General features: G+C 31.1%; 1 protein-coding gene across 1 annotated transcript in view; it reads left to right on the forward strand.

Moving 5' to 3' along the window:
• The first annotated feature begins 2,081 nt into the window (after positions 1-2,081).
• Positions 2,082-17,261, forward strand: part of LOC114331845 (uncharacterized) — a 65,848-nt gene continuing 50,668 nt past the window's right edge. Inside the window, exon 1 of the mRNA XM_050648347.1 lies at positions 2,082-2,510. Within this exon, the coding sequence (XP_050504304.1) occupies positions 2,124-2,510 (387 nt within the window). The 5' untranslated portion in view covers positions 2,082-2,123. The remainder of the gene's footprint in view (positions 2,511-17,261) is intronic.

The raw sequence follows: 17,261 nt of genomic DNA on the forward strand, positions 1-17,261 counted from the left end.
GTTGAATCTTTTAAGGGCACCTACAATTGTGACTTTCGCCGTCTATGGTATCTTTAGGATACGGCGATAAAGCCACATTTCGAAGGCAATATGTTTATATCCCTCGTTTTGAGTGTCCAGCCCTCTATGCCATATAGTAGCACCGACCACACGTTTCATTACACGTTTAGTAAACCTTAGTCTCAGTGTAAGATCGAACTCTGAACAGGTCAGTACCTTCCTGAATTTTACGAAAGCTCAATTTTCATTTAGGTCCCCAAAAATCTTTCTAAGAATTTTTCTCTCAAAAATACCAAGAAGTCTTTCATTATTTTGAGATAAGGCCCAAGTTTCAGCCCCATATATCAAAACCGATCTTATTAAGTTCTTCTATATACCGAGCTTTACTGCACATTGTATATTTTTATTTTTAAATGTTTGTGGAGACCGTGAACGTGAACAGTTCTGTGTGCTATTGCTATGCATCTTTTTATTTCGAGGCTTATCGTGATTGTATCGTTTACTAGCGATCCAAGATATGTGAATTCATGACTTACCCAAAGAATGGTTGTTAATTTGAATTTTCTATTGGATATTTCGGGAGTTTTTAGAAACCAACATATATTGGGTTTTTTCCTCGTTTACCAAATTCACTTGCCGCGTCCGTAAGCCTTGTAAAACACTGCACCATGTCTCTCATACTTCTGCCACTATAACTATATGGTCAGCGAATGCGATAATTTGCCTCGGTCAGTGAAAAATTTGTTCCATTCTTAATAGTTAATTTTCTGATTGCCTTTTCCAAGGCAATATTAAAGAGGAGGCACGTCAGCGTGTCCCCCCGTCTTAGACCATTATTAATGTCAAAGAACGTAGAGTTTTCTCCTTCAATTCTAACGCACGAGCTTAAAGTTCTAAAGCTAAAAAAAATTTATATATACAGGGTGGAAGAATTGAAAAAGAAACAACATATTATTACATAGAAAACAGTAAAAACACAAATTCTGGTAAATCGATTCTTCCGGTTCAAGACTTCGATATTATTCAACAAAAAAAGAACCTATATACCAAATTTGGTTGAAATCTGACATCTCGTTCAAAAGTTATCGTGTTATTAGTCACATATGTATAGTCGCCATTTTGAATGCCCGCCATTTTTGTAAAAGGAACAAAAACTGAGATGGCCTCGTATCTCAATTTGAACCTCTATATGTGTAGTATATGTGGTCCAAATTATATGCTTCTACAATTAAATGCACAATAATTCTTATAATTATTGCACGAATCTGCCGCATATAGGTACACGTGAAGATACGTTTTGCACTTAATAAATTGTAATTAACATAACTAAAAAGTTAAAAGTATTTCCAACAAAATATTTTTACGCTCTTTTTAATGGCCGTATTAACTATTTGAAAATTAGTAAATACAGGGTGACATAATTGAAAAAAAAAAACAACATATTTTTACATAAAAACCAGGAATAACACAACTTCTGGTAAACCGATTCTTCTGGTTCAAAACCCCGATTTTATAAATTAAAAAAAGAACCTATATACCAAATTTGGTTGAAATCTGAAGTCTCGTTCAAAAGTTATCGTGCTATTAGTCACATATGTATAGTCGCCATTTTGAATCCCCGCCATTTTTGTTAAAGGCAAAATCTGAGATGGCCTCCTATCTAATTTTGAACCTTTATATGTGTAGTATATGTGGTCCAAATTATATGTTTCTATCATTAAATGCACAATTCTTATAATATTTGCACGAAGCTGCCGCACTATATAAAATATTTTATTTTGTAGGAGAACTTGTGTTATATTACCACCAAAAAGGAAAAAATATGGTTAAACAATAATTAATGGTTTATGAGATATTTAATTTGTTTATTAAATGTTACTATCATTTTATTGCAAAAGTGCGGTTTTTGTTTGATTTACATGTATTGTAATTGTATGTGATTGAACTATTATTGGAGAGACAATAATGATATTAAAATTAAAATGATAAATATTTTAGCAGATTAACATTAATTTAATACCTACTTAATCTCAAAATATTGATATAAATACCTTACAGGATTTAAATGTTTCCTATTTTGTACCATTCCTATATTGTGCCTAAAGTGTTTTTGAAATTTTAAAATGGAGAAGTTTAAAGAAGTAGAAAAAATGGAGAAACTTAAAGAAATAGAAAAAATGGAAAGTGGCGAATATGCTCAACCCTTGCTAGGTTCACCAACAGCATTTGATGATGATCTCAAGTCTGATAGTTGTATGGAATTTGTGGATATATTCCTGAGCAACACTTTGATTTGCATTCCAGTAGTTCTATATTGGAGCAGCGCCTGGGACCTTTTTGAGCTTTACGAAAGATATTTCCCAGTATATCCAACTTTCTGTATGGGAATTTTCATCCATCTGGTTTTCGCGTTGTGTCAAAAATTGTTTCATGAACTTCTCGTAGAAACCACATCAAAAAATGTGTTTACCCAATGTTTTAATTGGGTGTGCCACAAAATATACTTCCAGGTGAGTGTAAATACATACTTTATACAGGGTGTGCAATTAAGTCGGCATCATATTTTATTTAATGTGCTATACAGGCCGTGTAGGCCTAGGTTTTTACAATTTTATAACTATAATTTTACAATTTTTAACATATAGTGGAGTCACTGAAGGTTGATATGAGCTATTACCTCCGATTTCGTTGAACCTCCATAGAATTACATGAAAATTGGTGAGTGGTTAGATGATATCTCAATTAACAAAGGTGACATGGTGCCAACTTGCGCTTTTACCTGGGGGTGGATGCCACCCCTTCTCGGGGGTGAAAATTATTTTATTAAAAATTACCTCATAATTCGATAGAGGGACAAATTTCAAGCAAAATTTGTTATATAAAGTTATTAAAATAAATCAAAACTTTTTGAGTTTTTAAAGACCAAAGATTTTAATTTTTCTTGAGAAAAATGAATGTTTTTAACCAATTTTCCATCAATAACTCAAAAAGTGTAAGTTTTTAGAAAAAAGATATTATTATCAAAATTGAAGCCAATAAAAAATTAAATAAACCCCTTACTAGCAAAACCTTTTAATTTTAACTAAAAGTGAGTTATAGGTAATTGAATATATATTTTTTTCGGCGAGTAAAAAACTCTAAGTATTCAAGCTGAAATAACGGGAAATTGATGCATTTTATAACATAAACTTATTAAACATTTGTCAAAGTACTTAAAAATATCTATCAAACGAGCCCCGGACATGTTGATAGCGTTAAAATTTATGCTCCAAATTTTGTTCAAAATTTATCTTTTAAAATTTTTTCCAAAAAATGTTATTGTTTTCTGTTTTAATAACTCCGTTCGTGTTTACGATATCAGGTTTATCTAAAAACTGTTTGAAAGTTAATTCCAAGTGCTTTTAAAGCACGTTGAACGTAATCTTTTAAACCCCTTACTTTTTTTAAAAATAAAAGGTAAAATGACCCCGGTTGCATGGTTCCCACAGCAAAATTTAAGATTTAAACGTTTCTATCTCGGTTATTTTTTACCCTATAGAAGTAGTAAAACAGGTAAAATATTTGGCACAGAGAAAATTAAAATTTGGTTATATGTAATTTTTTACGTATATTGAGTATTTTTGGAGTTATTATCAAAAGAATATGAGAATTAAATAATTTTAAAAGGTATGATTTTTTTAAATCATACCTTTTTTTCAAAAATATGCATTCTAAACTGGTCAAAATTATGGAAAACATTACTTATGCTAATATAAAGAAGTACTTGTAAGGATTACTATAAATTTTAATTTTTGTGGGAATGTCGTATGTTTTATTTTTCACTTTTTCCTATAAAATTCGAAACGGTTCTTTTATTTTCATTATAACTTGCTTAATTTTGACGCTATTACCTTGTTCTGAAGCTCATTTGATAGGTATTATGAGGTACTTTGACAAATGTTTAACAGGAATATTTTATACATTGCATAGTTTTCCCGTTATTTAAGCTTGAATACTTAGATTTGAGTACTCGTCGAAAAAAATACACATTCAATTGCCAATAACTCACTTTGAACTAACATCAGTTTAGTTCTTTATATGAGGAATGTATTAAATGTTATATTATCTTCAATTTCAGTAATAACAACTTTTTTGTAAAAGCTTATAGTTTTTGATTTATACGAGAAAAACCGATTTAAAACATGCATTTTTTTACGAAAAATTAAAATTTTTGGTCTTTAATAACTCAAAAAGTGTTGATTTATTTTAATAACTTTATATAACAAATTTTGCTTATAATTTGTCCCTCTATCGACTTATGGTATTATTTTTAATAAAATAATTTTCACCCCCGAGAAGGGGTGGCATCCACCCCCAGGGTAAAAGCGCAAGTTAGTATCATGTCACCTTTGTTCCTTGAGGTATCCTCTAATTACTCGCCAATTTTCATGAAAATCGATGGAGGTTCAACGAAATCGAAGGTGAAAACCTTCAGTGACTGCACTAATAATGCACATTAGTCCGTTCGCTGACGATAACATATATTGCAAAACCTATAAATTTTCAAAAACCTCTTAAAGATTGACATGCAATTTGGCATTCACATAGCTAATAAGTCAAGGAAAAAAAGTGATATAGTACCGATGTGTGCTTTTGCTAAGGGGGTGAGTTTCACTTCTTCTCGGGGATGAAAAAATACTTTCAAAATAATAATAAACGTCCAGAAATTAATAAACTGACTAATTCTAAGCAACTTTTGCTCTGTGGCATTTTCCCACTAAGTTAATACTTTTCGAGTTATTTACGAGTAAATATGTTTATTTTTCAACAAAAAACACGTTCTTAGACGGGTTTGTGCAAATAACTCTAAAAAATAGGTATTTTATCGAAAAAAATTTAGCCCATAAAAAAGTGAAAAAAATGGTGTATATATGAGATCCCTAGACCCAGTAAATGAAGTGTTGTAGCTAATGAAAAATAGGTTCATACTCTTCAAATTCCAAATCGTATATTTCAACGTGAAATAACCAAAAAGGAAGCACTTTTTGGGGAAAACTCATTAAATCTTTTTTAGAGTGTTTAAAAAAGCTATACTTTTGTTTTTAAAAAAGTTTCTAACATTAACAGAAAGGAAGTTGTGCTTAAAATAAAGTTAGTCCCTTTTTTTGGTAAAAAAGTCGTAAAGATCACCCCTAATTAGCATCCCAAATGAAATTAATCGTTACTACTTTACAAGTTTGTTTTACTCGAGTATTTACTGATTATATGATCTGTAAGTTTCATCGGTTTAAAGTGCTTATTTTTGAAGGGGCTGTAGTTGAAAGGGCTTGAACTAGTCAAATATTCACGAGTGTATGCAAATTATGAACAGCCATATCTTAGCCAATTTTTGCCTTACAGAAAAACAAAAAATCCAAAATATTCAGAATAACAAAATCTACACTTTTTTACTATTTGTGATTTTGGTATCACTAATACATTTGAATTAAAAAAAAAAAACTATTTTTTAAAATTGAAATATTAAAAAAAATATTTTAAAACCATATTTTTTAAAAAATAAGACCTCTGAACCGATGAAACTTAGACATAATATAAATAATACATAATTAAAATAACTTGTGAAACGGTAGCGATTAATTTGTTTTAAGATGCTTATTGGGGAGTGATTTTCCCGAGTTTTTTTGGCCAAAAAATAAGCGACCAACTTTATTTTCTTATACTTCTGATGCTAGAAGCTTATTAAAAAACAAAAATAAATATTTTTTAAACACTTTTAAAAATTTGAACTTTCCTCAAAAAAATGCATCGTTTTTTGATATTTCACGTTGAAATATTCGCTTTGAAATTTGACGGATATGAACCTATTTTTCATTAGCTACAACTTTGTTTCTACTGGGTCTAGAGAGTTCATACATATACCATTTTTTTCACTTTTTTGAAGCTATATTTTGCTAACAATGTTTTTTTCGATAAAATACTTTTACGTTTTGAGTTATTTGCGAAAAAACATCTCAAAACGTGGGCTTTTTGGTAAAATATGAACATATTCATTCGCAAATAACTCGAAAAGTATGTATCAACTTGGTAAAAAAAAACGCAATAAAACAGAAGTTGCTTAGAATTAGTCAGTTTATCCATTTCCGGACTTATTTCGAACGTATATTTTTCCACCCCCGAGAAGGGGTAAAACTCACTCCCAGGGCAAAAGCACAGATCGGTACAATATCACTTTTCTTCTTTAGCAGCTTGTTTCCTATGTGTACCTATGCGAAATTTCATTTCAATCTAAGCGGGTTCTTTAAAATTTGGACCAAAACCGTGATTCAATGTACTACATGCTAGTATATACTAATGTCTTATACATAATTTTATTCAATATCTATAGTCCGTCCGCTATAACTTTTCCAATGCGGTACGATTCATTTTCAATCAAATTAAATCAAAACAGAAAGTGAAACGTACGCCGATGTGTGTAGTATAGAGTATAGAGTATACAAAATGTATATACACATCGACGTTCGTTTCAATTTATGTTTTGACTTAATTTGATTGAAAATGAATCGTACCGCATGGGAAAAGTTATAGCAGACGGACTATTATATATAATAATTGCTATATTTATGGTTCTCCACTGTATACTATTTTTCGCCTTCTCTTTCTAGTCTGTAATTCCCATAGATCCTATATCTTCCTAAAACTTTTCGTGCCATCTTTTTCTTGGTCTACCTCGTATCGAAGGCCCAACTGGTCTTCTCGGTAGTACCTTATTTGGCAAATCCTGCCCTATACATTCTATCGACATAACCTTTACACTTGATTATTTGTGCCTTTGTGTATCTTGTTATATTTGGTTCCTTGTAAAGCATCCTTAATTCTTGATTGGTTCGTCTTTGTCAACCGCCTTCCGGATTATTTCCCCCGAAAATAGCTCTCAGCACCTTCCGTCCCCACCTCTCTATCATTTCATCTTCTGTTTTATTTAGCACCCAGGTCTCACATCCATGGATGACTGTTGCTCTTATTACGGATTTGTATATTCTGGTTTTCGCCTTTCTCGAATAACCTTTGACTTTAATAATTTTCTGAAACTGCCGACCTTTCGGTTACCTTTTGCTATCCTGTGCTTTAGTTCATTTTGCTCGTGTCTTTTTTCGACTATTATGACACCTAGAGATGTACAAACAGTGCTTTATAACTCATACTCTTTTCTATCGAATGCTGGTAACTTTATAATATCTTCAAGTTCCCTTTCTGTGTTTCTTAGCACCATGTATTTCGTTTTTTCTTCATTTATGTCTCGGCCGATATTTTTTTCTCTCTCACTTATCTTCTCATGAATCTATTTAATTGGTTATTCGTATTTACTAGCAGCGCATGGTCGTCAGCATAGGCCAAGTTGTTACGGTAGAGTAGATTGTTTTTTGCGTTTCTATTTTGCTGTTCCTTACAATTATTATTTCCAAAATCAGATTAAATAACATTGTCGGCATCATACGGGAAACCTTTAATTTTTAGTTTTATGAAAAAAAGTTATTCTTTATAAAAAGTTCTGCATGATCTGAAATCTAAGATACAAATACAATCATCAAATATTAAATTTTTTCAGCCATAATACGAGGTGTATTAAAAAATATGTACATGTACATACAATTTTTGGGCTGGTCTTTATTGTTGATGTTCATCAGAAATGTATCCAATGCTTCTGGCCCGTGAGACAAAAATATTGATATTGATAATGATGAGAGCAATTGAGGAGAGTAATAAATCCAGAATAAATAGCATAAGAAAGAATATTTTGAACAATAGAGAACGAACTATATGCTGAAAAGAGAAGGGACGCAAGAAAACATGCAAAATTTAGAACAGAGTGTACCAGAAAGAAAAATTAAATAATATTAAAGAAGATGTTATAAATAACAAAGTTAGGAATTTCTACCAAGAAATAAAAAGGGAACGAAATAAAAAACTAAGTTTTCAATCTAATAGCACATAAAACAACTTCCAAAAATGTTACTCTACATCCTATCAGATTGAAAACAATGGGAACCTTCTCTGGTAATAACTCCGAGGCTTATACAATTTGCAAGCCATAATGGATGCTGAGACTAAGGAAGATGAGGAAATTTTACAATTAATAATTTACGTCCCATCCGCTCAGCGCGGTAAAGTTCCAACGAGAATGGTTCCCTTCCTACTCCAATCAGAGTAAACATGTAAATCAAAAATGTGCCTCCTGTTGAGAGACTAATAAATTTCGAAACCGGTAGAGGTGCTTGCTGCACTCTCTGATTGAACTGGAATAATGATGCGGCTGTAGTTTCGTGTTGCAACGAAATTGAAAATGGTTATTCATTTTTGAAGAACGAAATCAGTGTAAAACCCCACCCAAATATTATAAAGGTAAGGAAGTATATTTAGTAGGAAGAATAGATGAAAAGCTGGGCAGATGGGCAAGCTATTTTAAAAGTGTATGACACTTGTGTATATAAACACCAATGAAAAAAAATACCTTCAATTAGAGCAGCCACTAGAAGAAACAATATACCGGAATAACAATGCTAGGATACCAACAAGAGGCGAAATAATATAATAAATAGTTATCAAAATAATAAAGCACCCGGTGCATCATAGCAGAGTTCCTAAAGGAAGGTGGTTAAAGCCTACAGAAAGGAATCAAAGAGTTGATACGTGAAGTATGGACCAAAGAGCAAATACCAAAACAGTGGAGAGAAGCCCTGTTATGTCCAATATTCAAAAAAGGAAATGTAAATTTACGGAATGTAAAATCTACAGATGTATAGCAGTACAAGACAGAGCATATAAATTTCTAGCTATCTATATATCGATCAGAAACAGAATTAATGCCAAAATTGAAGATAACATTGTAACATATAGATTTTCACTTCGGAAAAAATCAAACAAGATAGAACTTTTTGTAATTTTATTAAGAATTGTTTAATAAACAACATATCAAAAAGTCTACTCCAGAAGTGGGTGCTTCATTTTTTATTAAACAAATGAACTACGAAATTTGATGTTTTTTTAAATAACTCCGAAAATATAAAGTTTAGAACAAAACTGACTTGACCATTGAAAAATTCAGAAAATTTTACAAAAAAAAACCTTATATTAAGAACTTATTAAAATTAAATCTGTATCTTCTATAATTTTTTATTTATAACGCTAAAGTCACCCTTCTCACAAACATTGGCGCACGGTAAACTAGCGTACGGCGAAGTGCACGGTTGAGTTATTTTAATGTAATTCTTTAACTAATGGATCAAATGAAATTTTACAAATTGAACCTAAAAGAAGAATAATTAAGCTTCTTATGGTTATAATAAAAAGAAATGAAATGTATGGGCATAAGTACGGTGGGGGCGGAAATTGAGCCTTACATGAATTTCGTTTAAAAATTATTTAAAAATGTGTACTAAAAAACTAATACAATTTTTCTTATAAAACCCTCAATTTTGCACAACTTACCTTTCAAGCATCGTAATAAATGATGTTTCCTTTAAAAAAAATCTCAAAAATTTAATTCAATTGTATGACGTCTTAAAAATGTAATTTTTGAAATCTTCGTAGTTTTATAGAATTACCACCAATTTAAGACGGTATTACTCAAGTTTGACCAGATCTATTACAGTTATATAAGTGCTTTTTTAAAGCTTGTGATGTAATCTTTAAAATTCACTAAATTATTTTACTTTAGAAATGAAATAGACTATTCCTTTTTGAGAAAATTAAGAAAGATAACAAAAATGTAATACAAACACTGAAAATTACCAGCTAAAGAAATTTTTATATGAAGTGATCAAAACCTTTTTCTGTAAAACTCACCTAAAATATTTTTAATAATAAACTTCAACAATAATAAATGTTCAGCAAAAAAAAATTTTTTAGCTCTTATACAGTGTGTCTGCGTAACTTGGAACCTATTGATAACCTTTCTATTATCAGTTTTAAGAAAAAAAGTTATTCTTTATAAAATACTCTGCATCGTATATAATCTAAGATTCAATCATCAAATATCAAATTTAATGAATTTTATACGAGGTATGTCAAAAAATATGAATTTCACTCAAGAGTAAAGTATCGTTAAATTTCACAATATCGAAAATTGTTATTAAGAAAAGTTGTTTGGGATTAAAAAATTGTTTTAGTGTTCAATTACATCCTTCCAATTAAAATATTGTGAATAATAAACGCACTTAGCCCTTAAGAAAAATTTATATTTTTTACATACCTCGTATAAAATTAAAAAAGTTTAATATCTGATGGTTGTATCTTAGATTTTAGACCAGGGAGAGCATTTTATTTAAAATAACTTTTTTTCGTACAAGTGGTAATAAAATAGTTATCATAATTGTAATAAAATGATGATGAATATCCGTAATTTAAGAAAAAATTGAAAAAAAATTTTCGATAGGAATAATCTAATTGTATATTTAAACATAGTTTTTAATTTCAAACAACTTTTCATAATAGCATTTTTTGATATTCTGAAATATAAAGGTACTTTACTCTTTAACGAAATTCATATTTTTGACATAACTCGTATAAAATTGATAAAATTTGATATCTGATGGTCGAGTTTTAGATTTTTGACTATCCAGAGAATTTTATGAAGAATATCTTTGTTTTTAGTAAAATTGATAATAAAAAAGTTTTCCATGTGGTTCCTAGCTACGCAGACATACTGTATAAGAGCTTCTGTATAAGAATTTTCAAAATGCAATGCCATATTCGGATTCAGTATAATCAAAAACAAAATAGAAACATATTTGTAGTAAAGAAAAGAGAGACGTTCTCACAAACAATTTATTTTACAACTGACGACCGGTTTCGCTGTCTACAATATTCACAGCATCTTCAGGTCACGGTAAAAGTAAAATTAAATGCTACAAATAACAAAAAACCAGAGTTAGTTAAGTGGTCTGGTTGAAATCAAAGGGTAAAGATCAAGCCAATATTAAAGTATATATATTTATGCATAAATATATATACTTTAATATTAGCTTGTTCTTTACCCTTTGATTTCAACCAGACCACTTAACTAACTCTGGTTTTTTGTTATTTGTAGCATTTAATTTTACTTTTACCGTGACCTGAAGATGCTGTGAATATTTTATGCATAAATATATATACTTTAATATTGGCTTGATCTTTACCCTTTGATTTCAACCAGACCACTTAACTTACTCTGGTTTTTTGTTATTTGTAGCATTTAATTTTACTTTTACCGTGACCTGAAGATGCTGTGAATATTGTAGACAGCGAAACCGGTCGTCAGTTGTAAAATAAATTGTTTGTGAGAACGTCTCTCTTTTCTTTACTACAATAGTATGGACTCACACATGCAACCCATTCATTATTAGAAACATATTTGATTAAAGTAAAATGATGAATTTAACGATATTTTTAAAAATTTTTATACAAAACAATTGTTATTGTTTAAACAATTAATAAACAATTAGCGGCCAAATCCGCGAGTAGAACTTTTTACTTTAACATGTATATAAACTAACAAAAAAGTTTTAGAAAAATATGAGCTTGTTTGAATTTTTCCGAAACAATGCATGTTTTCGTTCTAATTGCACTCCCCTATTGGTGAATACCAAGCTGGTTTTAGGGCAAACAGATTTCTTAAAATATTCGAGAGAAAAGAAAGAGTAGGGGCTGGAAGTAAATGAAGAGAGGACATTTAGAAGTTTTTGAAAGTATCTGTCCCAGGTAAGGAATACACCTTTGAGATAGTTGGACAGTTCGATTTTGGGAGTAACGTTAACAAATAGAAATGAAGAGACTCAAGAAATAAAAAAAAATGGCTAAATGTAGTAAAAGTGCCTGAAGTCCAAATAAGATGCTAAAATTATAGACGATATGGAGGGGAGGAAAAAGAAGAATATATACAACCGTTATCGGACCAACAACGGTGCTTTATGTTGGCGGCACTTAGATCTTAAAACTGAAACTAGTTAAATGGGACAGAAAGATACTCAGAAGAATATATGGAGGTATAAAAGATATGCATTTCTGGAGAAGAAGAACAAATAATGAAATAATGCAAATGTATGGACAATGAGAGATTTCAAATATTGCGAAAGTTCAAAGTAGACTAATATGGTTTAGGAACTTAGAAGGATGTAGGAAAAAAGAGTCCCCAAAGAATTAATAAATACTGAAGCTGGCACAAAAAGAAAAGAGGGGGTGACCTCGAAGAAAATGGATCGAATCTGTAAATGATGACATTAACATTTATCTTCTTCGCGTGCCACATCAGAATTATCCGACGTTGGCGATCACCATTACGAAAGCTCCTCGATCTTAGAGCCTATTTTTCTTCAAATCAGGCCCGCGGCACTACACAATTTTCGGGCCCCTAAATATGATTTAATAACAATAATAACTTTTTTAAATGAATTAATTATTTAATAGAAATATAGTTCCACTAGAAATTTAAATTTTTATTAACAATAAATAAAATTTGTATTTAAACAATTAAAAATTGTTTAAATACAGTGTCTCGCATTTAAGATGAAGACAGCTCTATATTTCAGCTATCAAAATAAATACAGGATTTGAAGTTTTGCACAGTCAGACAGGTTGATTTTTCACATTTTTTTAAATACTCAGCAGAAATTTAAATTTTAAACACAGCCTACTGCGACTCCTCAAACAGGGTAAATTTTGGATATGTTGCTTCGCGTTAGAGATATAAAAAAAATTATTTGAAAAAGTTGTTCCAAATAGTACATTCTTTCACGGTTTTTGCTCTAAATTTTAAAGAACCATTCGGATTGAAATGAAATTTGGCATACGCATAGCTCACATCTCCAAGAAAAAAAGTGATATTGTGCCGATGTGTGCTTTTGTCCTGGGGGTGATTTTCACCCCCACTTGGGGGTGAAAAAATATATGTCCAAAATAACTCCGGAAATGGATAAACAGACTAATTTTAAGTAACTTTTGTTCTATAGAGCTTTTTCGCCAAGTCAACACGTTTTAAGTTATTTGCGTGTGAATATGTTCATTTTCAACAAAATAACTACATTTTTAGACGGTTTTTCGCAAATAACTCAAAAAGTAAGTATTTTCTGGAAAAAAAATTCTCAGAAAAAATATATCCTGTAAAATAGTAAAAAAAATGGTGTACGCGTTAGGTCTCTGGATCTCGCAGAACCAGAGTTATAGCCAATGAAAAATAGATTCAGATTCACCAAATTTCAAATAGAATATTTCGAAGTGAAACATCCAAAAAATTAAGCACTCTTTGGGGAAAACCCATTATAACTTTTTAAAAGTGTTTAAAAAATGATTTATTTCTGTTTTTATAAAAAGTTTCTAGCATTAAATTTAAGCAAGTTACGCTCAAAATACAGTTGGTCACTTTTGTTTTGGCAAAAAAAAATCGGGAAGACCACCCACTAATTAGCAACTTAAATGAAATTAATCGTTACCGCTCCACAAATTATTTGATTTATGTTGTGTTTATATGATCTGTAAGTTTCATCGATGCAAAGTGCTTATTTTTGAAAAAATTTGGTTTTAAAGTGAAATTTAAAAAAAAAATTATTTTGAAAAATATACTTTTTTCAAAATAACTTAAAAATTGTTAGAGGTACCAAAAATCTCGAAAAACAAAAAAGTCAGCATTGCTTTTCTGAATATCATGTATTTTTGTTTTTCTGTTAGACAAAAATTGATTAAGATTTGGTGTTTCTAAATTTGCATACATTCGTGATCAGTGACTCGTTCAACCCATTGTAACTACAGCCCTTTCAAAAATAAGGACTTTGAACCGATGAAACTTACAGACTAGTGATGTAACGAATGTCATTTTTTAACATTCGCGAATACGAATGCGAATGCGAATATCTGCTACCGACATTTGCGGATGCGGATGCGAATGCGAATATTCAGTTTTTATTAAATTTGTTTCTATTTTTGTAATGTTTCCTACATTTGTAATGAAAAGTTAATTGATATTTAGTGTAAATCATTCTGAATCTTAAGCGTTATTACATAATACCAAATAATCAAAAAAAGTGAAGGCTGATAATGTGATTATACAAGGCTGAGTTCTATCTATCTATTGCCCTTCATTTGTCCAAAGTTGAACGTAGGTCTCCCCCTTATTTTTCCACTTTTCTCGGTTCAGTGCTAATGCTGTCTGGTCCTGTGTATCTTTTTAGGTTATCCGACCATCTCGTTTGTAGTCTGCCTCTTCCTCTTTTGTAGTCCTAAGGTATTCAGTGAGTTATCGCTTCATTCCATCTTCCGTCTCTTTGTCTGCTGTTGTGTCCTGCATATTTCCATTTGAGAGTATCTGCATGTTTGAGGTTAAGTTACCTTTTCTTAATAAAAAAAGATGAGAAGTGAATATTTTTTGATTTTATTAACCTAATATTATCTTAAAATTATTTTTTTTCTGGTTTTCATATTCGCAAAACATTCGCACAAATTTTGCGAATGCGGATGCGAATGCGAATATGCAAAAACATGCGAATATTCGCGAATGCGAATGTGAATACGAATATTCGTTACATCACTATTACAGACCATATAAACAATACATACACGAGTCAAGAAACTTGTGAAGTCGTAACGATTAAGTTCATTTGAGATACTAATTAGGGGGTGATTTTCCTGATTTTTTTACCAAAGAAAAAGGGACTAACGTTATTTTGAGCGTAATTTGTTTACTTTCGATGCTAGAAATTTTTTTTATAAAACAAGAATGAAGATTTTTTAAACACTTTAAATAAGTTATCATGAGTTTTCCCCGAAATTTGCTTCATTTTTGGTTATTTCACGTTAAAGTATTCCATTTGGAATTTGACGAATATGAACCTATTTTTAATTAGCTATAACTCTGCTTCTATAGGTATAGAGACCTAATGTATACACCACTTTTTTTTAATATTTTACAGGCTATATTGTTGCTAAGAATGTTTTTTCGACAAAATACTTACTATTTGAGTTATTTGCGAAAAACCGTCTAAAAGCGTGGTTATTTTGTTGAAAAAATTAACATATTCACTGGCAAATAACTCGAAAAGTATTGACTCTATGAAAAAACTCTATAGAAAAAAAGTTACTTAAAATTAGTCAGTTTATCCATTTCCGGACTTACTTTGGACGAATATTTTTTCACCCCCAAGAGGGGGTGAAAACAACCCCCGGGACAAAAGTTCATATCGGCACAATATCACTTTTTTTCTTTGACTTGATAGCTATGTGTTTGCCAAATTTCATGTCAATCCAAGCGGTTCTTTAAAATTTAGAGGTTTTGCAATAATTTACCGTTAAAGAATGTACTAAAATATTATCTTACCCCACCCCCACATACCAAATTGTATGACAAAATTCGCTTTTAGTTTTTTCAGTATTTGTAGTCAGGACCCTAAAATTCATCCCAGCTGTCCCGAGATGCATCTCGGGCCAGCCAATTAAAAGTTTTAGCTGACTGCAAATAATGAAAAAACTAAAAGTACGAATTTTGTCATGAAATTTGGTACGTGGGGTTAGAATAATATTTGTAACAACTGTTTCAAATAATTGTTTCCGATGTCTCTAACGCGACGCAAAATATCGAAAATTTACCCTGTTTGAGGAGTCGGAGTAGGCTGCGTTTAAAATTTAAATTTCAGCTGAGTATCTTAAAAAATGTGAACATTCAACCTGTCTAACTATGCAAAACTTCAAATCCTGTATTTATTTTGATAACCAAAATATAGAGCTGTCTTCATCTTAAATGCGTCACACTGTAGGTATAAGGTTTGCTCTAGCATCAGTTTCAAACGGTTTGAAACCATCAGCGAATAGCGGACCAGCGCGAGTAGAGGGGATAGCACTGGTGACTGTATTATGATCTCTCACTGACCAACTGTTTGCTGACGGTTTCTGACTAGTTTGACTGTTTGCTACAACAAACCTATTATGTTATTTCCTTTTGTAAATAATTTTGTTGTCGAACCATAAAATAATGATATGTAGATATTATTTGTTGAAGAACTTTTCTCCAATGTTCCTTTTCTTCTAAATAACTTTTTTCCAATAATGTCACAATTTGTCCTGCTGTAGGTAGGTACTACTTCTCCTGACTAACGTACCAATCGATGAAATATGTTCAAGAGATCGCTCATGCTGAATAATTGTCCTATTGATATTTTCCAGTCATTATACCCATCGAAAGTTAGAAGAACAATAATTTTCGTGGAAATCAGTTTACAAACGTAACAATAAACACGGCTACATTTAGGACTGTACTGTACACTAACCACTCGCGAAGAATTTTTCCCCATTAGCTTTTTCCCTATTCATTTTACGAAAAATCGCATTTTCCAAATGTCTGGTTTTATTATTATCCAGTTGTGTAACACATTCACTAATTTTATCAATATATTGATTCGGTCGAATATTTATAAAATATTGGTGAAATTCCAGATTTAAATGTTTTGGCCAATCCCCTATATCGCTAGGAAAAGAGTTGACATTGTCGTTTTCTATAGGACATAGGAGATGACGGAGATGTACTTGTGACAGGTGAAGTCGCATGAAAAACACGGGAATCATCATTTATTATTTCCTGTTCGTAAAATGAAAGAATTTTGAAAATTTATTTTGTTATTGCAATAAAAAACTCTTTTTCGTGATCTTTCCGGGCCCTATTAAAATGCGGGTCTGAGGCAGGTGCCTCACGGGTCTAGTGGTAAAATAGGCCCTGCTCGATCTTCTGCCACATGGAATACTTGTCCGACATTTGATATACGAGTCTATTCACGAATGGTTTTTAAAGGAGAAACTTGTTTTCTTCCTACAGTTTTACGACCCTCTGTTTTTTCTTGAAGCATCAGTTGTACTATCGATTTCGCCTCACTGTACATTCCACCAAATAAGACAGTTTCCTGTGTTTAAGTCTTTAGCAATTCTCTATCTTTGTTGACCATCCTTTGTACTTCCTCATTCGTTTTTCTTGCTGTCCAATGTATCTTCAGCATCAGGCTATGAATTCACCCTTCCAATTCTTTAATTCGGTTCATAGTTGACACTTTTAGTGTCCACACTTCCGCCCCATACAAAAAGGCAGACCAAACAGAGCACTTAACCATTCTTTGTCTTAGTTCTGAGATGATTATTGCAAAATTTAAAAAAAAAATCTAAACTCAGAAGATTATTGCAAAGAAATGACTTCATTTTTATAAAAGTAGTTTTAGTCATTGCTATTTTGAATTTTGTTTCTATGTCTGGATCTAGTTGTTCCATTATAACAATTC

This window comes from Diabrotica virgifera, chromosome 4, assembly GCF_917563875.1.
Source record: "Diabrotica virgifera virgifera chromosome 4, PGI_DIABVI_V3a".
NCBI classification, from domain to species: domain Eukaryota; kingdom Metazoa; phylum Arthropoda; class Insecta; order Coleoptera; family Chrysomelidae; genus Diabrotica; species Diabrotica virgifera.